Below are 24,114 nucleotides of genomic sequence, written 5' to 3'. Positions count from 1 at the left end.
AGAATTAGACCTTAAATATGGGTAAAAGACCAAAAACCATGGTAAGTTGGGCTCATCTTGTTTTTACCTTTTGTATAAGGAAGTTTATTAACCTTTCTCTCCTGTTGAATTTAGGTCTACCCCCATGGCTCATTTGTCGCCCCCGAGGAGGACGTTTTGGCTAATCCCGGTGACGCAGTGAGGCTGCTGTAGGAGGCTTTTACCCGAGTAGGTATCTCCGGGCCTGCTTCTAGTGCAAGTGCTTCTTCTCGGAGTCCCTGGCCGGAGAACAAGCAACAAAAAAGACGAAGCTCACTCCGCGGCCGGGGGAAAAAATAAAAAAGCAAAGAATGCAACACTCGAGCCATCCTCAGTTATTGTAGTGATGAGCGCCGCGCTCGAGCCGATCAAAGAAATCGTGGTGATCGACGATGATGGATGAGCCAGTTATGAGGCGGATTCTCTACATAGAAGACGACGACCTTTATCAGCTCAACATAATGCTCAACCTGTTGAGTTAGTTACACCAACCGAGGACGATGCCTCGACGCTCTGGGGGTATGATATGGTGGAAAATGATAAATCCCGCTTTCGAGTCCCAGCTGTCATGGCCGGTACTCTGAGACTGAGTATTGGGTCCCGTCCATCTTCGGTTGACGAGCAACCAACAACTAGCACTGCGTTTATCGCAGCTGCTTCTCAACCTACAACTTCATCAGTTTTATCTCCTTATTCACCAAACCTACCTTCGCCACCAACAACTGCAACATCATCTCCACCGGTCGTAGTTGCCCGAGAGGAGGATGTCCCTCTTTCTAGTCCCCAGTTCATGGGAATTTGGGGCAAAATTATGATGTCCCCTCCAAAGATCCCCAAAGAAGGAGGAGTGTCACCCTATCGGTCTCTGTCACACCTGATGCCATTTGTTATCCCGACCGGTTGAACTTGCTAATTATCAGAAGCGTTTGGCTTCAAAAAAAGATAGAGATAAAATACAAACTCTCTCGGGAGAGTATTTGTTGAATAATACCATGCACAACGCAGAGGTTGTATAGCCTTTGTTTTCTATGTCGTTTCTTCTATCTTTGTTATGGCACGGTTTTGAGTTTGCATTTTTGTTTTGCAAGCCAACTTCCTTGCTTCCGAGGGCCTTTAGAGGATGATTCGTGATAAGGAGGAACTTACCTCCGAGCGAGATCAACTTTTGGCCAAGCGAGATCAGAATGCTGCTCTCCTCTTAGAAGTAGAAGTACGAGTTGTAGAGGCCGTTGAGTTGGGGGCTCAATTGCAGCTAAGTGAGCAAAAAGTAGTGACCCTTAGCAGGTGGTTGCTCCGTTAAGGGCACAATTTGAAGAAACTAGGGCCAAATGGGTTGAAGTCCATAATGTCGTTCTTGTTGCATCTGATCGCGAGGCTGCCTCCGCTGAAAGATTGAATAATTTGGAGGCAGCCTTAAACTCCAAAACTGAAGAAGTTACTGTTGATGAGGCGAAGTATGCCTGGTTGGAGAGGAAGCACAAGAGGACCATCGAGCACAATAGAGTTTTCAGCTCCACTGTCCGCGACCTTGATGTCAGCCTCTAGGCCATCAGATCTTCACGGATAACCTTTCTACCGATGTTGACCAACTACAAGAAGAACTCCAGCACCGAGTGGCTTCCCTCGTTGTCGAAAAAACATATGCTATGTATAGCATGAGGAGAAAAACCTTGGAAGAGGCCAAAGCGGGTGTCATTGATTTTGATGCCGAAATCGCTAAGGCCCATGAGGTGGAGTCAACTGCCAAAAGGGGTCTTCCAGCACGACCCGATGCTACCGACTCTTCTGGTTCCGGTTCCGAGTTCTCGGGAACTGAAGAAGAAGCGGAAGGTGATGATGTTGAAGGCCAGAATTAGAGGCCAAGATATTGAGCCGACGATGGATCCACCCACTTCTCCTGGGGGCGCAGATACTTCTCTTCCTCCGGGTTCCGGAGATGTAGTAGCTTAGTTTTTACTTTCTTTTCTTTCTCATACTTTTTGTACTTGTGTTGTTTGGCACGTTTATTGTGAATAGAAGCAGCTTTTCATTTAAGTATCGTGCAGGTTTTTCTCTTTGCGTATTTTCGTTTAAGTATTGCGCAAGTTTTCCCTTTTGCGTCCTTTTTGTTTAAGTATTCTCAGAAGTTTTCTACGCCGAGATATGCGAGGATTAGGGTGTATTTTCCCCCGGTATTATTTGGATTCCGGGAATAGGTTCTTCCGAAATCAACCCTTTGACGTGAGGATTTCATATGAGAAGGCCCTCTTATGTTTACGGTGCTCTTGAAGAGGACGTCTCTTGTTCATTAGGACACTAGCATTTGAAGTATGTGTTTAACTTTCAATGATAAAATTAATTCATCGTTCAGACAGGAAACAAGATAAAAATAAAAGGACTTTACTTTATTCCTTCCATTTCAAAAGTACATAAGCATTCGTTGTGCTAAAAAGAGATTGCCATTTCTTGTGGCTAAATTGTACAACTTGTTTCTACGGGGCTGGTCGCCCAGTTTACGGTCCCGATGATACAAATTTATTTTTGGGTTTTGTATTCCGGTCGATGTGGCAGTCATTGTTTCCGTATCCTCATATCAATCCCCGCCAGTTTTTAAATACAAAGAATGTGAATTTGAACACTGGAAGTTTTGCACCTTTGAGGATTCCACTAGTGAATTGCTAGATAATTCAGTTCGATAGCAAACTTCACTTCCCCTTAGGAATTTATGCTATCGAGCCAACGATTATCTAAAAATCCCCCAGTGGCTTGCACTTGCGAATGGTCGGGTAATCCTTGCTCGACAGCAAACTTTACTTCCCGGTAGGAACTTTGCTATCGAGCAAAAGACTATCTAACAGCTCCGTAGTGGTTTTTAGCTCGCATGCCTTGTCTCTTTAAAGGACTTATTTCTACCGCTGAAGCTTCCTTCCTCGTATTCTTTTCGTTACTACCTCGTTTAAAACCTTGCCAGAAAAACTCAATTGGGACAAAAACTGGACGAAGGGAAAAGAGTGCAGCACATACTTTCAGTATAGGTGATGCTCATAAGCTTTAGTATCTCTAGATGTGTGCCACATTCCAGTTGTTTGGCAACTTTTCTCCGTCTTTATTTTCTAACTTGTATGACCCTTTCCCGGTGACAGATGAAACCCGTTGGGGGCCTTCCCACGTTGGACGTAGCTTCCCCGCATTGAGCTCCAGGTGTTCTGAGTTACTTTCCTTAAAACCAAGTCTCCTACTTTGAAATAACGGAGGTTGGCTCTTCGATTGTAATATCTTTCTATTCTCTACTTTTGGGCTGCCATCCTTATATTCGCTAAGTCCCTGCGTTCATCGAGCAACTCCAAATTGACCAATATTGCTTCATTATTTATTTCTTCATTCGCCCGGAAATATCTCAGGTTAGGCTCTCCTACTTCCACCGGGATTAGGGCTTCTGCTCCGTACACAAGAGAGAAAAGGAGTTTCCCCCGTGCTTGATTTGGCCGTTGTCCAGTATGCCCATAGTACTCCTGGCAGCACTTCGGTCCATTTGCCTTTGGCTGCTTCTAATCTCTTTTTGAGATTTTGTATAATCACCTTGTTTGTTAATTCTGCTTGACAGGTTGCGCTCGGATGATAAGGTGATGATGTGATCCCTTTAATTTTTAAGTCTTCAAGAAACTTTGTGACCTTTGCGCCTATAAATTGTGGCCTGTTGTCGCGGGCTATCTCTTTTGGTATCCCAAATTTGTAAATTATATTCTCTTACAAGAAATTTACCACTTCGCATTCGCTGATCTTTTGATAAGGAACTGCTTCAACCCACTTAGAAAAATAGTCAGTTAAAATCAAAAGAATCCTTACCTTAGCAGGGGCTGGTGGCAGCGGACCGACTATATCCATCCTCCACTTCATGAATGGCCATGGAGACAAAACTAAGTGCAATGGCTCTGCCGATTGATGTGCCAATGGTGCATAGCGTTGACATTTATCATATTTTTGAACATAAGCCTTGGCATCTTGTTCCATCCGGGGCCAGTAGAATCTTGATCCAATTAATTTTAACACCAAGGAATCTGCGCCTGAGTGATTTCCGCAGATCCCTTTGTGAACTTCTCGCATAACATAGTTAGCTTTGGAGGCTCCCAAACTCGTGCAACGGGCCTTGGAAAGATCTTCCGTACAATTGGCCTCCCTTGAAGCTGTATCAAGCTGCTTTAGTGCACAGCGCCCGAGAAGCCTTAGGATCTTTGGGCAATTTTCCGTGCTCGAGGTAGTCAATGATCTCATTTCTCCAGTCCCAGACCAAATTGGTCGCATTTACCTCGTAATAGCTATCCGCGTCCAATACTGAATGCATAAGCTGTACGAACATACCGGAATCCGATCCTTTCATCTCCGTAGATGATCCAAGATTGACTAGTGCATCTGTTTCCGCATTCTCTTCCCTCAGGACGTGCGTAATTGACCACTCCCTGAACCGAGTTAGCACAGCATGAACGTTCATTATGTATCATTGTATGCGTTCATCTTTGGCTTCGAAGATCCCGTAGAGCTGATTTACTACCAATTGGAAGCCGTATTTGATTTCTATGACCTCGGAGTCTAGTCCTTGGGCCAGCTCGAGCCCTGCAATCAAAGCTTCATACTTTGCTTCATTGTGAGTCAGAGGAACAATTCTTTTGGCCTGCCTTAGAGTTTGTCTCGAGGGCATGGTTAACACTATGCCGAGCCTGGACCCCTTCATATTGGAAGCTCTATCCATGAACAAGGTCCAAATTCCTGATGTCGATTCTGACACCAATACTGCTTCTTTGGTAGCCGAAGGTAAAAGTCCCGGGCTGAAATCGGTCACAAAGTCGACCAAAACTTGTGACTTAATCGCAGTCCTGAGTTTATATTCTATGTCAAATTCGCTCATTTCGACGACCCACTTGGCCAGCCTACCTGAGAGTTCAGGTTTATGAAGAATATTCCGCAGGGGAAAAGTGGTCACCACAGCTATTGGGTGACATTGAAAATAAGGCCTTAGCTTTCGAGCGGCGACTACGAGGGCTAAGGCCAATTTTTCCAGATGTGGGCAGCGAGTTTCTGCTCCCGTCAAAATTTTACATACATAATAGATAGGAGATTGCGTACCTTCTTTTTCACGGACTAAAACAACACTTACCGCTACATCCGAGACCGCTAAGTAGATCAATAGTTGTTCGTCTTCTTCTGGCTTTGACAGCAATAGAGGACTTGCCAAATACCTTTTCAAATCCTTCAAAGCCTGCTAACATTCCGGGGTCCTTTCAAAGTTATTCTTCTTTTTGAGGAGTGCAAAGAAATAATGGCATTTTTTCAAAGATCGGGAAATGAATCTGCTCAAAGCGGCCTGTCTCCCTGTCAGCCTTTGAACCTCTTTTACGCTTGGTAGCTAGTCTAGGATATCTTCGATGGCTTTAATTTTGTCGGGGTTAACCTCGATCCCTCTTTGCGACACAAAGAATCCCGGGAACTTACCGGAGCTGACCCTGAATTCACACTTCTCTGGGTTAAGCTTCATGTTGTATTTCCTTAAAATGTTAAAGGTCTCTTGCAGGTGTTTCAGGTGGTCGCCTGCGTTCAAAGACTTAACTAACATATCATCTATGTAAACCTCCATAGTTTTCCCTATTTGTTTCTCATACATTTTGTTTATGAGTAGTTGATAAGTGGATCCGGCGTTCTTTAGCCCGAAAGACATCACATTATAACAATATGTGCCGAAATTCGTTATGAACAAAGTTTTTTCCCGATCCTCCGGGTTCATCTTGATTTGGTTGTACCTGGAGTAAGCATCGAGGAAACTCATTAACTCGTGACCGGCAGCCGCATCAATCATTTGATCAATGTTTGGCAATAAGAATAAGTCTTTTGGGCACGTCTTATTTAAGTCCTTATAGTCTACGCACGTGCGAAATTTATTATTCTTCAACTACTACGACGTTAGCTAGCCAGTTAGGATACTTTACCTATTGGATTGAACCAATATCACGAAAGTGAGTTACCTCTTCTTTGACAAATTTATTTCTAACTTCGGCAACAAGACATTTTTTCTATCTTACCGGAGGGATGTTAGGATCCAGGCTTAGTTTGTGCACGACCACTTCTGGCGGGATACCTGTCATATCCGTATGCGACCACGCAAAATAATCAACATTAAATTTACAAAATTTGATAAATCCAGACCTGAGCTCAGGGTGCAGTCCTGTCCCCAAGTGGAACTTCCTCTCCAAGAATTGTTCGAACAATGTGACACATTCAAGTTCTTCCGCTGTAGATTTTGTTGCGTCAGTTTCTTCTGGTATCTGAAAATATCTTGGTACCTGATAGGATTCCGACAACTCCTCCCCCTAGTTGACTTTGCTCGGCTTGGGAGCAGGCGCCGGTTCCTGTAATTGCTATGACGCATGTTCCTTCCCTTTACTACTGGAAACTGAGATTGCATTCATCTCCCTTGCTGCCGATTGGTCGCCTCTTATTTGTTTAATTCCCTCGGGAGTTAGGAATTGCAACAACTAATGGTATGTTCATGGCACAACCTTCATCTCGTGCAATAACGTCCTCCCTAGGATAATATTATAGCCCATATCGCCGTCCACCACTTCAAAAAGGGTCATCTTCATCAGCCCCTCGGCATTTGTGGGCAGCAGGATCTCTCTGCAGGTTGTCACACTCGCTAGGTTGAACCCGACGGGGAGTTTTGTGGCCGAAATGATATTTTCGGTGAGCTTGGCTGGCTCCAACACTCTCCATTGGGTGATATTGGCCGAACTTCCTAGGTCCACCAAAACACATTTAATTTTAAAATCTAAGACATTTAAAGAGATTACCAATGCATCATTGTATGGCAGCAGCAGTCCATCTGCGTCTTTATCCGTGAAAGTAATGTCGTCCTCAACGTCTTATCGGAGTCTCTTACTGTAGATCACCGACACCTTCATCTTTTTTTCCGCCGAAAATGTCACACCATTAACCTCGTTCCCCCCGAAAATCATGTTGATCGTCAATCGTGGGGGATCTTCTCCTGTTTTCAAAGGTTCCTTATTATCACAATTACGACCGTAGTTATTTTTAGCCAGGTAGCTTAAAAATTCTCCGAGATGGCCGTTTTTCAACAGTGTCGCCACCTCCTTGCACAGATGCCGGCAGTCCCTTGTCCGGTGATCGTTACGATCGAATCTCATTGGCTTCGAGAATCGTGCTTCTTTAATGTTCCTCATAGCCGACACCAGCTCCACTACGATGACATTAAAGTTGTATTCAAAAAGCCTGGGTAGTAAGAATCTCGAGAACCTGATGTCTCCTTATCTTGTAATGACCTATTATTCCAGCCGTGATCAATTCTTCTATCAATGGTGAATCTATCCGTCGACTGAAAACCTCTACCACGTCCTTCAGCCCGCTCATAAGGCAAAAATCGCTCCCTTGAAGACCGTCGATTTGTGTCGAAGTCATCCTTCAATTTCTCCTTATTATTTTCCTGGTCCCGGTCCTGACCTTTGGTTGACGTTGAAAAGCCGAGCTGATCATCTTCAATTCTTATCTTTGACTCGTACCGGTTGTGAACACCCTCCCATGTTGTTGCCTGGAACTCAAGCAGACTTGCTTTCAATTTTCTGGAAGCATCGGAGCTTTTTAGATTCAACCCTTTAGTAAATATTTTGTTGCCCATTTGTCTGGTACGACCAGGAGCAGTGTCCTTTCTTTCTAGAATCGCGTCACGAACTCCCACTACAATTCGGACTCTCCTTGTGCAATCCTAAATATGTTGGCCTTTCAGGCATGTACCTTCTGGCCCCGGCAAGGGCCTTAATGAAAGAATTCGCGAGCATCTCGAAGGAATCTATGGAATGCTTGGGCAAGAGTGAATACCATGTTAGGGCCCCCTACGTGAGGGTCTCCCCGAATTCTTTCAATAAGACTGACTCAATCTCAAGCAGAGCCAAATTGTTTCCTTCACCACTGTTGTATAGGTGGTGATATGCTCCTGAGGATTTGAAGTCCTATCATACTTCGGCACATCTGGCATTTTGAACTGCTTAGGGATCAACTCTGGTGCTGCGCTCGATTTGAACCGCAGTTGGGTGTACTTCTTCGATTCCGATCCTTTCACTACTGGCGGTGCGCCCGGAATTTTTTACATTCGGGAATTTGATCCTTTAAAACTGCATGAGTTCGGTTTTAAAGGGATCATTTTCATTGTTGTTTCCGGAACCGCTACCGTTCCCCCCGGCCCTGTCAAAACCGACTTCGCCCTTCAGGTGTTGTTATCGACCCTTTGCGTTGTTTGATTTGCCACCGGGAGGAACTAGACCTCGTCCATTCGCATTGTTAGAAGCACCTGACAGCGCTTGTCTTAATTCCGTCATGACCAGATCCTGCCGCGAGGATGGCCCATAATGGCCTTTTGTTGCTCCCTCAGGATCCTTACTATTTCAACGACATGCTCGTCTTTAGCATTTCATCAGGAGTTGCCTCTCGAACATGTCGTGGATATTGCCCGCCGTGAACTGGCGTGGCCTTATTCCCCTCGTTGCGGGTATCGCTGATGGAATCTTCATGCCGAGGTCTACTCTTTCTTTTTTCGGAGAGTATGCCAATATGATCTTAATGAGGTGCGGGGCTTTGCATCTGACATTCGTTGGGCTTCTCTCTTCGGGAGCCTGCGCCCCGACTTTTTGTGCAATAAACCCCTCCGGCCGAAGACTAGTGGTAGGTGGTCCTGCGGAGCTTTCGGAACGATGTTGACGTCGTTATCTGCCATTTTTAATGACGTTTATTAAGAACAAAGAATCAAACAAGTTAGTAATATATGCAGGGATCAATAGGGAAGAATTTTGAAATACACAGTTACATAAATAAGGTAGAAAATCAATTAGTAGATAGTAAATCAAGGAGTCAGAGATTTGTAATCACTGGTCCATGAATGAACCAAGTCAGAAAAGCTAAGGAAAGTTTTTGACTCAAATCGAGTAACAGGGAAATCAGCAAACAAGGAAAGAAATCAATCAAACTTATACAAAGGAAGTCTGAAATTAATCAAAATTGAAAGCCATTTTAGAGGGGAGTTCAACACATATAAAGAGCACACAAACATGCTAAGCTGAATTTAGGGCAAAGAAAACGTCATGCCATTGCAAGAATGGTACTCACATAGGTCAGCAATGTAGAAGAGAGATAGTATCAAATAGCATACAAAGGGTCCAGTATAAGGACCTTAGAAGAGTTTAGTAGAGAATCAGAATTGCTTAAAGAAACAGAGGTTGAAACAAAGATTTCAAGACTCAGTTGAGCAACAGATTAAACAAATTCTGAAACTCGAAATAGTTAGGGTTTCTGAAATCCAACAATTTCAAAGATGAGGAGCAAGCATATCACATAGACAATGGTCTCAAAACTCGGATGAACCCCCAAATTCTAGGGTTTTTACCATCAATCGAGTGCAGAGATGAGAGGACAAGTAATCAAGGAAAAAGATACTAATCGAAACAGGTTCAGAGGTCTCAGAAAGGAACTGAGACCTTTAACATGCTCTTTCAGTAGTAGGAACTCATGAGAAGCATAGTAAAAGAACAACATGCGAAACACAGTAGAAGAACTCAAAGAAACATAGTAGAAGAAACTAATAAGAAACAGTAGGAGAAACGTATAAAGAAGCATAGTAGAAGAAACTTAATAAGAACACAGTAAGAGAAACATATAAAACACAGTAGAGGAAACTGATAAGAACATGGTAGAAGAATCTTAACAACAAACATAGTAGAAAAAGCACACAAAGAGCACAGTAGAAGAAACATAGTAGAAGAAACACACAAGAGAAAAAAAAAGAAAATCAGAGAAACATCTAAATAACTCAGAACCCTAGATAAAAAAAAATATAAAGGTTTTGAAAGACTTAGCGTTGAAATCGAGATAAGATAGTAGAGATCTTGAGCTCGGGAGCAGAGCTTTCAATGTAAATAAGCGAGAAAGTAAAAATGTTATTGAGCTTTTGATAGAATATAGAGTATGCTTGTTAGAAAATTCATGTCCCTTACAATAATGGTATAACTCACTTAGGAATAAAGTACTAGGATCGAGGCCAGCAGCAATGGAGACTAAGTATGACCGACTTCGAGTGAAGTACAATAACGAAAAGGCGAAATATCCGTAATCGGTCGAAGATCACGGCGGAAATCCCGGAACAGAACAAATCAAGGGCGGTTATTTGTACTAATCATGGGATTTACTTCCGTAATTAGAATTGTACCATAATCAGGATTCCTCTAGTATATAAAGGGGAGTCCCCGTCATTTGTAAGCACCTTACATTCCCAAATATCAGAGCAATATAATATTTCTTAGCTTACATTCTTGTTCACCGGCTTATTGTGCCTTTAACTATTCTTGCATAACTAGCTCGAGGGTGTCCGAGCTCGAGGGCTCTGTTCAAACGCTGGTTTGCTTAATATTATTGTCAATTTGCATCACTTATCTTTACGTTTATCAATTGGTATTAGGTGAAATCACATATCCTTAAAATCACATTATAAGTTTAATTGTTATCCAATTTTTAGGGTAAACAAACAGACACACCATCATTGTTGCATGTTTTAAGTGAATAGAGAAAGAAATAGGAAAAAAGAAATCTAACTCTACCTTTTAATTTACTTTGTTTCCAAAAGGTGTTTCCGGGGCATGTTTGTTTCTATTCTCATCATCTTCTTCACTCAAAATAGAAGGAAAAGGCAAAAGAGAAAAGATAATAAGAAATTTTTTAACTAGTTAGCCTTGTATATTATAGTTATATCTAGGATTGCTACGTAGGTTAGAAGCAAACTGTTAATAAAAAGGAAAAAAGAGATATAGTTGAGCGGAACTAAAAAACAAAAGGAAACAATAAAAAGGATTCCCAGCTAACTAGGTGTCGCCATGGGCCAAACTCGTTGACTTTCCATTTTGTCCAGAGTTGACTATTCAATCCCATTAAATTAAAGGATCAATTACACTATGCAGCCCTTTAATATGTCAATTGTTTATACTTTTCTATATTATGTAATCGTACACAAATAAATGTTATCCCAATTTTTTTAAAAATATTTAAATCCCTACACAAAGGACCGTTCATCTCTTGAAATATACTCTTCCTAACTCTATTTTATGCGACATTATATGTGTAGAAAGCCAATATTTTTTAGTTGACAACTTTGTATTTTTCAAACTTTTGTTAGATATTAAACGATTAGATAATATATTGCGTTTTGTACAACTCTTAAATATACAAATTTTATTTTTAAAAAAAAGTTAAAATAATTTATAATTAAAATTAAGTGATCTCTCGTATTCGGGTCCTGGGATCCAAGATGCGTCCCAAATTTCGGTGTCGGGTTTGAGTCTGGTTTCGTTCGCATGCACACATCTGCCCATGACCCCACCCGGACGCCTTCAACTCGAACTCTGCTTTTTTCCCTTGGCACGCTTCGTTTCTTTTATACGTTTCTGCTGATCCTTATGCTTACATATGTATTGTATGTAACTACTAGTTTGGTGTAACAGAGTCTTCTGTCAATTTACACATCCCCTGAAACTGCTTATATCTCAATTCTGAGACAAAAGTTTACGATTCGATTGTTAATTCGTAATTTCAAATTGATCTGAATCCAATTGTTGTTGTTCGTGAAGAGCTAGGTTTTTTAATTATTTTTCTTCTCATAATTGAATTCATTGGAACGAAGAGAATGCAGCAGGATTCTGCGTCCGAACAGGAACCGGACGATTCTGAATCTGAACCGGAGTTTGTCGAGCTCGATCCTTCTGGTCGTTACGGCCGGGTCAGTTTCTCATTTTTACATTAATTAATTAACTTTTGGCTTCGTTGTACATTATGCTGTGTTTGGAGTACATTTTTCAAACTGCTTAGTGACCATATTCTGCTCATCTTATATGATTTGACTGAAATAATATATGAGTGAAGTGTGAAAAATATAACAATATTGAAGTAATGATTGAAAAGTTAGTTTGGTAAGGAAATAGTCGAGCTACGGACAAGCTGGTCCAGACACCAAAAAAAAGTTAGTTTGATAAGGAAAGAATTTATCATATGCTACATAAATTTTAATAAATTAGAAAGTTTGAAGTCAGTTAAAATTGTACATAAATGGAATAGTGTGAAACGTTTCTTTTAACGTCCCAAATGGAAAGAGAATCAAATAAATTGGGATGGGGAGTATTTCATTTTGTATTTCCCGCCGTTCTATTCTTTGTTACTGCTTTGCTATTACTGTTGCCACATATCTGGCTAATTTTTAGTTCGGGTTTGGTGTCCATTTCATTAGTTATATACATATATTTGATTATGCATTGTGACTTTGAAGTTGATTGTCTTGTTATCTGCAGTACAAAGAGGTTTTGGGAAAAGGAGCTTTCAAGAAAGTGTATCCTTTATAACGTCTTTACGTGTGTGATGCTCTGCCGCTGTTTCATTTTGATTGATGGTGTTTGACAGGATAAGTAATAGAAGTATTAATTTGACTGGTACTCTGTTTCAATTTATGTGGTAGCGTTTGATTGAGCATGGAGTTTAAGAAGAAAAAAAAAGACTTTTGGAACTTGTGGTCTTAAACATGCCATGGATTTTTGTGGCCATAAAAGCATGTCATTAAGGGCGAAATAAGAAGTTTAAAGTTAAATTGTTTCGAAAATATAGGAAAATGTCATTCTTTTTCGAACAGATTAATAAGGAAACAGTGCCACATAAAATGGAATGGAGGGAGTATATTATAGGCCAAACCCATAAGCGGCCCCCTAAAGTTGGCTCCACTTTTCATTTTGACACTTTTACTTCGACCTTTTTCATTTTGACACTCCAACTCATCCTCTCATGTGCCACTTAAACACTAGTAATAATGGAAGAAAAATAAAAGTGATAGTGTAAAAGTTAGATTGATAGAGAAAACATTGCATAAATGTATTAACTTTGAATAGTGAAATGACTTTGAATTCTTAATATTTGTGAAAATTGTACAATAATATTGTTAATGGAATACTGTCAGATATTCTGGAAATTTGGTCATATAAATCAAGATGAAGGGAGTATTGTTTTACTGCTTTTTTGCCCATTAATGAATTTTGTCAAGTGCGATTTTTTGTCCATTCTTGACTTACTATTGGAAATATAGTTATCGAGCATTTGATGAATTAGAGGGGATTGAAGTAGCTTGGAATCAAGTTAAAGTTGCTGATCTCTTGAGGAATTCTGTGGACTTGGAGCGTCTATATTCTGAAGTTCATTTGCTTAAAACCCTCAAGCACAAGAATATCATCAAATTCTATAACTCGTGGGTTGACTCGAAAAATGAGAATATCAACATCATTACTGAAATTTTCACTTCTGGGACTTTAAGACAGTATGGATATGTGGTTTTTCTTCCTTTGCTCAACCCACTACCCATATTTCTGAAATATTGAATTGTGGACTGGTCTTTCTGTATGCTCGTGTAGGTACCGTAAGAAACATAAGAAGGTTGATGTTAGAGCACTCAAGAATTGGTCTAGGCAGATATTGGAGGGTCTCTCATATCTACATGGTCATGACCCTCCAATTATTCATCGTGATCTTAAGTGTGATAACATTTTTATCAATGGTAACCAAGGGGAAGTTAAGATTGGTGACTTGGGACTTGCTGCAATTCTTTGTAAGGCTCGCGCTGCTCATAGTGTCATTGGTGAGGTCCTCAGCTTTTCTAATTTTGCAACTGTCCTCAAGGTTTCAATTGGCTGTTCATTGGTGGTTTAGATGGTTGCTGAAAAATGCAATTCTATATTTGATCTCAGGTACACCAGAATTCATGGCGCCAGAACTTTATGAGGAGGAATACAATGAGCTAGTAGATATCTATGCCTTTGGTATGTGCCTGCTGGAGCTCGTGACTTTTGAGTATCCTTATGTTGAGTGTTCCAACGCTGCTCAAATATATAAGAAAGTGACAGCAGTAAGAATTTGCATCTTTCTTCCCAGGCTCTCTTTCTATCTTTCTTTCTTGTTCATCAAGCTTCGTACATGTTATTTTGTGTTCATGATTGTTGGTAGAGATATCATTTTCTTGGGAACAAGGTTGTAAGCAGCAAAAGTGATGGAAAATTTTGTAACTGAGAGTTATAGTTAGTGCGCCCCTTGAGGAACTATGACATTTATAGTTTTACATCATTGTTCGTTTACTAAGCTCTAGGTAATTATCTGTTGGTAGTCACACAATTGCTTCAAAGTATGTTCTTTTCTGGGCCCAGGGCTTAGTTCAAGTGGCAAATGTTAAGGGACTTGTGACTAAGGTCACGGGTTCGAGCCCTGCGCGCGAACTAAGAATGGTATTCAAGTGAGCAGGATAGAGGGCGGGCCCATAATCCCTGAATTTCGATGCAGAGCGATTTCTCGTTCATCAAAAAAAAAAAAAAAAGATGTTCGTTCCTGGGGGTTGATGACCTTTGTCTCTTTCTCCTTTTCCCTTTGGGTGGGGAGGATGGAAACTCCAGCTTCGGTCTGTTTCTTTAGAGGCGCATTACTCTACTAGCAAATTAGATAAATAAACACTTTTTAGGTGATGCTGCGTTTACATTTAGACATTTTAATACACTAACCTGGTTATCAGAACAAATACAAAGAAGTCAGGTTTCTGTGCTTTGTCGTGGTCTCGTGGTTTCATGGCAGTATCAAGTTCATCGACCTGATGATAGTGGCACTACTCCAAGGTCGAGCGAAACAAAGTGGAGCGAGGGGAAGGGATGATCTACTTGGAATTGGCTTCCTTGGAAGATCTCCAAAGGATGCTTGTAGCTTTAAACGAAGAGGGCAAATCCGCAAGTTGTGCAAAAAGGCTCAAATATAATATTACCCATTGGAATTGGAAAGAATGAGAATTCATTACTATTTTCTGCATATTGACAGGCATTTCTTAGGGACCAATTATGCTGCAATTGGAAGCTGTTTCTTGGAAGAAAACTGCATGAAGCATTTTTTCCTCTTTATTTCACCAACCTAAGAATTTACTGTTTGCAAACAAAAAAGGAATACTCCATTTGTACCATAATGATTCCGCTTGTTTCTATTTTAGTTTGTCAAGGATAAACGTTTTTTTTTTGCTTGGAGTTCTTAGTATTCATTTTGCTTGAGTCTTTGAATACAATCTCTCTCTCCTTGAATGTAAAAGTAAGTTTAGTCCCGATACCTTTCTTTTGTTAAGAAGGGTGTTCGATCTCACTTCAATAACCATTCCTTGTAAAGCAGGATGTTCAATTTGCAAAGGAAGTGAACAAACATGATCTTTTTGAAAAAGATAGTAGCCCTTCTAAGAAATCAACACTGTTTACGGACTTCTGTTGAATGAATGTCCTTGACTTGGTGGGCTCAGTAGCTCATGGTGGTTTCACCATAGGAATAAGATTTTGTTGACCACTTAAAAGCAGTTTGGCTATATATAATCAGAATCAACTGCTGACTGAAGGAACTTCAGGTTTTACTTTCTTAGTCTTGTATCCACATTAGTTAAACTCCTACCTGCTTTTGATGATGAAAAATATTCTTTTGGTCCTAAATTTCTTATTCAAATGAGCCTGCTGAAATGTTGGATTGACAGTTCATTTTAGATAATTTCATTAAGCTCTATCTCGTAAAACCAAAAGGGCTCCTGTGCACTTATTCGTTCCTTGAATAACTACCTGTGTTATTAATTGCTAATATCTTCAAGCTATGGGACCTATTGGATGCCCAATTGCCTACATTTTTTTTTTGATATTCGTTTGTTCTAGCAAACTACCTAAAATACATTGTCATGACCTGCTTGCATAAGTGGACGATTCTATCCCAGATGGAATACATTCCATTTCCGCAATATAAATTCAGAAGATTACATAAATGCCAATCCCCAACTTGGTTTATATGTCAATAGTGTTTTGTCAACATTGAATAAGAAGCACTGCCCCCTCCTTTTCACTGGGACAACAACAACACCAAACCCAATATAATCCCATAAGTGGGGTCTGCGGAGGGTAGCGTACGCAGATCTTACCCCTACCTTGAAGGTAGAGAGGTTGTTTCCGATAGACCCCCGGCTCAAGTAAAGATCCTTTTCACCGGGACAATTTTCTAAAGGACTTTCAGTACCTCCTGGTTATCAGTTCACCTCCAAATACCACCCTCACCTTGGGAATTTCTATCCGAATGTCAATTTCATTCTTTAGCATTGCTCCAGCTAGCAATATCAACCACTTCATTTAGACCTTACTCCAACTGAAATCATTGTCATACTCTCTCTTTCTCTCTCCATGTTTAATAAGTGAGTTATCTTGTTCTCCTATGAGTGCTAACTCAACAGTATCTATTAGCTAATCCGGTCTTCTGTTCTGAATAATGTGGTATGTGTTTTGATGTATCACATAAAACATTGTATTGTTAGGTTATTTTAGTGAAGATGAATAAGATTATTTAGTTCAATTAATACTGTGTACTAGTGTAAAATTCCATTGTTAGTTATTAAGTACATGGTGCCTATTGTTTGTTTCATTTATCAGAATTATGTGTCATTGACAAGGCATAGTTAAAGAGATGGGGCTTATTGCTTGACGTGCACTTAACTTAAACATGCTCATGATGTGGTCAAGCGAACCTCTATGAAGCAGCCTAGCATCACTTTAGGTTGAAGCAGAACAGACAACTTAAACTGAAAGATAATTTTTCTTGATCAATTTCTCCAACAATATAATGGAGATCTTGATCTAGATCCAGCAACTGACATGGTGTTGAAGGTGTTAAAATGAGTTGCAACAATACACAGTATGTTAAGTGGTAATGAGAGTAGTGGTTTGGCTGAACGAATAGCAACAGAGATGCTCAAGCAAGATTATGAGGGAGTAGTAAGGATTTTATTGTGACAGGGAAAGGAGCTCTTTAGTGTTGAAGGTGTTAAAATAACTTCCAACATCCAAGGCGGTAACGTAAGTAGTAATGACTAGTAATTGTCTGGTTGACGGATTAGTGAGAGAGTTATAAAGGCGGTGATGAAACGAGGGAAGGAAAGGCTGTGCTCGGATTTAAAGGATACTAGTGATGGAGAATAATTTACAAGAAAAGAAAAGAATCATATCAAATGGCTAGGTTTTTGTAACTGTTAGAATAGTCATGTAAATAGGAGTAAATAAATAACCCTAATCCAATATATATTAGGAGTAGGACATGTTATGTGTGTGTATATATATAGGGCTCATTGTAACATATGTCAATACATCAATAATATATTTTCTCCCGTGCATTCTCACATGGTATCAGAGCAATTGTGAGAGATTTATCGCTGTGCATAAATTCCAGCGATTCCGGGAAGAGAAATCAGTCACCGGAACCCTTTTTTTCCGGCGACTTTTTCAAGCCTGTTTGCGTCTGCTTTGTCTCTGTCAGTGTTGTGCAAAATCCAACACTACCACAAGAGTCGCCACTGTCCGGCGACCAAACCCCACAAAAAATCTCCGGCAAACAGTACCCCACGCGCCTCCACGCGCCACCAGAAGCTCACGCGCGTGAGCCCACGCGCCGGCTCGTGCACCACTTTCCGGCCATAAAAACAACAAGAGCAACGACAGAAGATGTTTCTAGTTCTTACACTCGCTGGACTCCCTAATGACCTTGATTCAGTACGTGACCAGATTTTGGCTAGTCCAACCGTCCCCACAGTTGATGAATTATTCTCTCGATTACTTTGCCTTGCTGCAGCACCTAGTCACCCAGTGAGCTCATCACAGACACTTGACTCCTCTGTCCTCGTATCCCAATCAGTGGACAATCGGGCATCTCATACTATGGAGAATAGACGAGGAAGAGGTCGTTTTGGAAGATCTAGACCCAAGTGCTCTTATTGTCATAAATTTGGACACACTCGTGATGTATGCCATTCTTTACATGGCCGCCCAACCAAAAATGCTTATGTTGCTCAGACTGAGACTATAGGTAACCAGGGATTTTCTTTATCTGAAGGGGAGTATAATGAGTTCCTTCAGTATCGAGCAAGTAAGCAGACATCTCCACAAGTAGCTTCTGTTGTCTGTTGCTGGTAATTCTTTTGCTTGTGTTTCCCAGTCTAGTCCTCCTGGACAATGGGTTGTGGACTCAGCCGCTTCTGATCATATCTCTGGTAATAAATCACTTTTGTCAAATATTGCGTATTCACAGTCTCTTCCCACTGTTACTTTAGCCAATGGGTCTCAAACCAAAGCAAAAGGAGTTGGACAAGCGAATCCCCTACCCTCTGTCACTCTAGATTCCGTTCTCTATGTCCTTGGCTGTCCTTTTAATCTTGCATCTGTTAGTCGTTTGACTCGTGCCCTCCATTGTGGTATATATTTTATTGATGATTCTTTTATTATGCAGGACCGCAGTACAGGGCAGACGATTGGAACAGGACTTGAATCAGAAGGGCTTTACTACCTTAACTCCCTAAAATCCTCCAAGGCATGTCTAGTTACAGATCCTCCGGACCTAATTCATAGACGTTTAGGACATCCAAGCTTATCCAAGCTTCAGAAGATGGTGCCTGGTTTGTCTAGTTTATCCACATTAGAGTGTGAGTCATGTCAGCTCGGGAAACATACCCGAGCTTCCTATCCTCGTAGTATTGAGAGTCACGCAGAGTCTATTTTTTCTTTAGTTCACTCTGATATATGGGGTCCTAGTAGAGTCAGTTCAACCTTGGGATTTCGTTATTTTGTTAGTTTTATTGATGATCATTCAAGATGTACTTGGATTTTCTTAATGAAAGATCGTTCTGAGTTGTTTTCTATATTCCAGAATTTTTGTGCTGAAATTAAAAATCAATTTGGTGTTTCCATTCACACTTTTCGCAGTGATAATGCCTTAGAATATTTATCCTCTCAATTTCAGCAGTTTATGACTTCTCAAGGAATTATTCATCATACCTCTTGTCCTTATACCCCTCAGCAAAATGGGGTTGCAGAGAGAAAGAATAGGCACATCATTGAGACTGCTCGCACACTTCTCATTGAATCTCATGTTCCGCTGCGTTTTTGGGGCGATGCAGTTCTCACAGTTTGTTATTTAGTTAATCGGATGCCTTCCTCTCCCATCCAGAATCAGATACCGTATGCAGTATTGTTTCCCCAATCACCCGTATACTCTGTTCCCCCTCGTGTTTTTGGGAGCACTTGTTTCGTTCATAACCTAGCCCCCGGGAAAGATAAGTTAGCTCCTCGTGCTCTCAAGTGTGTCTTCCTTGGTTATTCTCGTGTTCAGAAGGGATATCGTTGTTACTCACTTGATCTTCGTAGGTACTTTATGTCCTCTGACGTCACATTTTTTGAGTCTAAACCTTTCTTTACCTCTTCTGACCTTTCTGACCCCCTTGATATATCTGAGGTCTTACCTATACCGACCTTTAAGGAGTCTACTATAGCACCTCCTTCACCTTCCGCCACAGAAGTCTTACCCGAGTCTCCTATAGCTCCTCCTTCACCTTCCGCTATAGAAGTCCTATCCATTCCAACCGTTGAGGAGTCTAGTGCCACAGGAACACCACTTTTGACATATCATCGTCGTCCGCGCCCAGCATCAGGTCCAGCTGATTCATGTCCTGCACCCGAACCTGCTAATACTGCGGACTTGTCTCCTCTTAATCAACCGATTGCACTTCGGAAAGGTATACGGGCCACCCTTAATCCTAATCCCCATTATGTCGGTTTGAGTTATCATCGTTTGTCATCACCCTATTATGCTTTTCTATCCTCTTTGTCCTCTGTTTCCATCCCTAAGTCTACAGGTGAAGCATTGTCTCATCCAGGATGGCGACAGGCTATGATTGACGAGATGTCTGCTTTACATACGAGTGGTACTTGGGAGCTCGTCCCTCTTCCTTCAGGTAAATCTACTGTTGGTTGTCGTTGGGTGTATGCAGTCAAGGTTGGTCCGGATGGTAAGGTTGATCGTCTTAAGGCTCGTCTTGTTGCCAAAGGATATACTCAGATATTTGGGCTCGATTACAGTGATACCTTCTCTCCTGTGGCTAAGATAGCATCAGTCCGCCTTTTTCTAACCATGGCTGCTGTTCGCCATTGGCCCCTCTATCAGCTAGACATTAAGAATGCTTTTTTACACGGTGACCTTGAGGATGAAGTTTATATGGAGCAACCACCTGGGTTTGTTGCTCAGGGGGAGTCTCGTGGCCTTGTATGTCGCTTGCGTCGGTCACTTTATGGTCTAAAGCAGTCTCCTCGAGCCTGGTTTGGTAAGTTCAGCACAGTTATTCGAGAATTTGGCATGATTCAGAGTGAAGCTGATCACTCTGTATTCTATCGGCATTCTGCCTCGAGTCTCTGTATTTATCTGGTGGTCTATGTTGACGACATTGTTATTACCGGCAATGACCAGGATGGTATTACTAAATTGAAGCAACATCTCTTGCAACACTTTCAGACTAAGGATCTGGGCAAACTAAAGTATTTTCTGGGTATTGAGGTCGCTCAGTCTAGCTCAGGTGTTGTGATCTCACAACGAAAGTATGCCTTAGATATTCTTGAAGAGACAGGAATGACAGGTTGTAGACCGATTGATACTCCGATGGATCCGAATTCTAAACTTATGCCAGGACAGGGGGAGCCTCTTAGCGATCCTGCAAGATATAGACGGTTGGTTGGTAAATTAAATTACCTTACAGTGACAAGACCTGACATTTCCTTTTCTGTGAGTGTTGTGAGTCAGTTTATGGATTCTCCGTGTGATAGTCATTGGGATGCAGTTGTTCGCATTCTTCGGTATATAAAATCAGCTCCAGGCAAAGGTTTATTGTTTGAGGGTCGAGGCCATGAGCAGATCGTTGGATACTCAGATGCTGATTGGGCAGGATCACCTTCTGATAGACGTTCTACGTCTGGATATTGTGTCTTGGTAGGAGGAAATTTGGTGTCCTGGAAGAGCAAGAAACAGAATGTGGTTGCTCGGTCTAGTGCAGAAGCAGAATATCGAGCGATGGCTATGGCGACATGTGAGCTAATTTGGATCAAACAGTTGCTCAAGGAGTTGAAATTTGGTGAGATTAGTCAGATGGGACTTGTGTGTGATAATCAGGCTGCTCTTCATATTGCGTCAAATCCAGTGTTCCATGAGAGAACTAAACACATTGAGATTGACTGTCACTTTGTTAGAGAAAAGATACTCTCGGGAGATATTGCTACAAAGTTTGTGAAGTCGAATGATCAGCTTGCAGATATTTTCACCAAGTCCCTCACTGGTCCTCGTATTAACTACATATGTAACAAGCTCGGTACATATGATTTATATGCACCAGCTTGAGGGGGAGTGTTAGAATAGTCATGTAAATAGGAGTAAATAAATAACCCTAATCCAATATATATTAGGAGTAGGACATGTTATGTGTGTGTATATATATAGGGCTCATTGTAACATATGTCAATACATCAATAATATATTTTCTCCCGTGCATTCTCACAGTAACGTACAGTTGTCTTCTCCTCCGGGCAAACATGGAGTCCTCAGAAGTGCTTAGCACTTACCACACTAGTTACCTCCATCCCAAAAGGATTGTGTTCTTTTTGCATCATGACTAAATGTTGTCACTTGCTTTAATAAAGGGAAATGTCTTTCCTTCACTGCCTGAGTACCTATTGCATATTGAGGACTATACTATATCAAAGTAATATGAGATCCACTTTGATCCTTGTCAAATCTCAAGCGTATCACAATCAAACATATATCTCTACTTCTGGGGCGTAGTTTTATTGGAAGTACTGTTTAATTTAAGCTCCAGTTTTAACTTTGTGCCAGGGCAAGATGAAACTGTTTAGACTGGATCTTAGGCCCTAGGGAGCACCTTATTTTACTATATTAGATCATTACTCAACAAATCCACGAGTTTATATGATCAATTTTCAGTGTTTGATTGCTAGAAATTATAAAACAGGCATGAACTTTTTTTGGGGTGGGGGTGGGGTGGGGTAGGTTGGGGGTGTGGGTTTCTTTTGAGCGGAAAGAGGGAAGCGGGAGCTTGTTAATTTGGTTGGTAATCTTAATTTTTCTGCAGCTCTATTTTTCGTTTTAGCAGATCATTATAATGAGATAGGTGACTCTGCATTTCTTGGTATTTTTAGTTTCATCTTACAATACTACATTGCTAAGATTCTGATTTTACCAATTGCATCTATGAAGGGAATTAAGCCTGCCTCATTGGCAAAAGTGAAGGATCCAGGAGTTAAAGCCTTTATAGATAAATGTATCGCAAAAGCTTCTGATCGGTTGCCTGCTAAGGAACTATTGATGGATCCCTTTCTCCTTTCAGATGAGGATTCTGGAAATATAGGTCGATCTTTGAGCTCCAATTCCAGACATGCAGGTAATTATCTGATCGCCCACTTCCTGAAATGTCCGCTAATATTATTGACTTCTGTGAGATTTTTTACAGAAATGAGGGATGATCAGTCTGATAATGGAAAAAGTACTAAGGACCCTTTGCCTGAGGGAGCTAGAGATTTCACGGTGCAGGGCCAAAGGAAGGACCTAAATACAATATTTCTTAAACTGCGAATAACTGATTCAACAGGTTACCATTTGCTCATGCTCATTGTTTCTTTATCAAGCTTAAGATGCTTCCCGTAATTAGGTTGTATAACAGTTGAACTGTGGTATCAGGTCATATTAGGAACATTCACTTCCCCTTTGATATTCAAGTTGATACGGCAAACGCTGTTGCTAGTGAAATGGTCGAAGAGCTGGACCTGACAGATCAGGATGTTTCAGCAATAGCAGCAATGATTGATTCTGAAATTCGGTCATATATCCCAGATTGGGCACCAAGAGAATGCTCTAGCAATGACATAACTGATGAAGTTGCTCCCGGTAGCTGTACTTCTAGAGCCCGAGATGATGTCCCCCCCTTAACAATCGATTCTGCTCATTCGGGCAGTCTTGTGTTGGAAAGACTTCCTTCAGGTCGGAAGTACTGGTCTGATTCACCGAAAACAGCCAGTAGTGCAAGCTCTCCGCTCAGACAGGGGCCTTCAAACATGTCACAGACCGATTCACCAATTCGTGAAGGTAGCTGGACCGAAGAAAATGAACAATCACCTGTTGTCCTGAGAGAGGGAGGCAGTTCACATTTTGATGCTGCCTTACTCGAAGATTATGAAACTGAGACTTACATGGATGATGAGGCCAGTGTTCTACATGATTCTTACCTTGATGATAATGATCATTCTGCGGATTTTAGTTACTCAAGCAGGCCTAATTCATCAGAGGAAAGAAATAACATGATCAGCAACAACTACCCAGCTGATGTCAGACAAATTGTCAAGAAACTCGAGGAGCTGCTAGGTCAGCAGCAAAAGGAGCTAAATGATCTCAGGAAGAAACATGACTCGGCTATATCAGATATTCTAAGTAAGCTTCCTCCTGAGATCCGTGGCATTTATGGTTGCAAAATATCTTCCCATAATTTGTAGTGCGGATGAGGCTGCTATTCTATGGATCCTGAAGACTGAAGTTTCTCCGTGAAGATGTTACAGTGCGGCCTTTTGCCACTCAACTGCAGATAGTTCTTGGATTGAACCAATTATCTGACTACCCTTGAAAGGTTTCAAGATATTCCAGAATGCTGAAAGATTAATGTTGCTGACAATGGTCACATGCAGATCAAAAGCTAGAGGGGAAAAGCATGGACCTATCGTTAGATACAGATTCACTTCTGTCAAGGTTACCATCATTTCAGGGCCAGGAATTACAGTAATACAGGTTTCTCATTACACGCGTATGGTGCGTCTGCAAGTCATGTTGCTGCTAAAAATGAGTCCTTGAATTTCATGGCATGTATACTTGTACATATTTACATGAGTATTTTACTATTGGAAATGTCAATTGGTTGAAATAATGCGTTAGTATATAACTTCATAAGTTTCTTTGATTTTATCATTGGTGTTCACTAGATCTGTAAAAAAAGTAAGTAATATTATCTGAATGATTCTACTGTTTGCTGTTGTCCGGTTTTTCTTCACAAAGTATGTTTTTTCCTATGTGCTTATAAACGCCTCCCTCACGCCCCCGCTACTTTTACCTATACTAAAGCTCTTTATA

General features: G+C 41.0%; 1 protein-coding gene across 2 annotated transcripts; it reads left to right on the top strand.

Annotated features, from left to right (window-relative positions):
• On the top strand, positions 11,325-24,019 carry LOC109226948 (probable serine/threonine-protein kinase WNK3). Of its 2 annotated transcripts, none has more exons than XM_019391896.1 (8): positions 11,325-11,815; positions 12,381-12,418; positions 13,163-13,321; positions 13,485-13,708; positions 13,818-13,975; positions 22,198-22,381; positions 22,451-22,588; positions 22,678-24,019. In XM_019391896.1, exons 1-8 carry the CDS (start codon positions 11,723-11,725, stop codon positions 23,484-23,486), a joined length of 1,803 nt encoding a protein of 600 aa, XP_019247441.1. In that variant the 5' UTR covers positions 11,325-11,722; the 3' UTR covers positions 23,487-24,019. The 2 variants fall into 2 exon arrangements, with proteins under 2 accessions (XP_019247441.1, XP_019247439.1); XM_019391894.1 differs by having other exon boundaries at positions 11,327-11,815; positions 13,163-13,390.

This window comes from Nicotiana attenuata, chromosome 6 (assembly GCF_001879085.1).
Source record: "Nicotiana attenuata strain UT chromosome 6, NIATTr2, whole genome shotgun sequence".
Lineage (NCBI taxonomy): Eukaryota > Viridiplantae > Streptophyta > Magnoliopsida > Solanales > Solanaceae > Nicotiana > Nicotiana attenuata.
This window is presented reverse-complemented; position numbering and strand designations above follow the sequence as displayed.

What these genes read in the sequence shown, in the direction of transcription:
- LOC109226948 (XM_019391894.1), top strand. Translation starts at nt 11,723, where the DNA reads ATGCAGCAGGATTCTGCGTCCGAACAGGAACCGGACGATTCTGAATCT. An exon ending in AAAGGAGCTTTCAAGAAAGT is followed by an intron (nt 12,419 to 13,162) that starts GTATCCTTTATA and finishes TTGGAAATATAG; the next exon opens with TTATCGAGCATTTGATGAAT. An exon ending in CGCTGCTCATAGTGTCATTG is followed by an intron (nt 13,709 to 13,817) that starts GTGAGGTCCTCA and finishes ATTTGATCTCAG; the next exon opens with GTACACCAGAATTCATGGCG.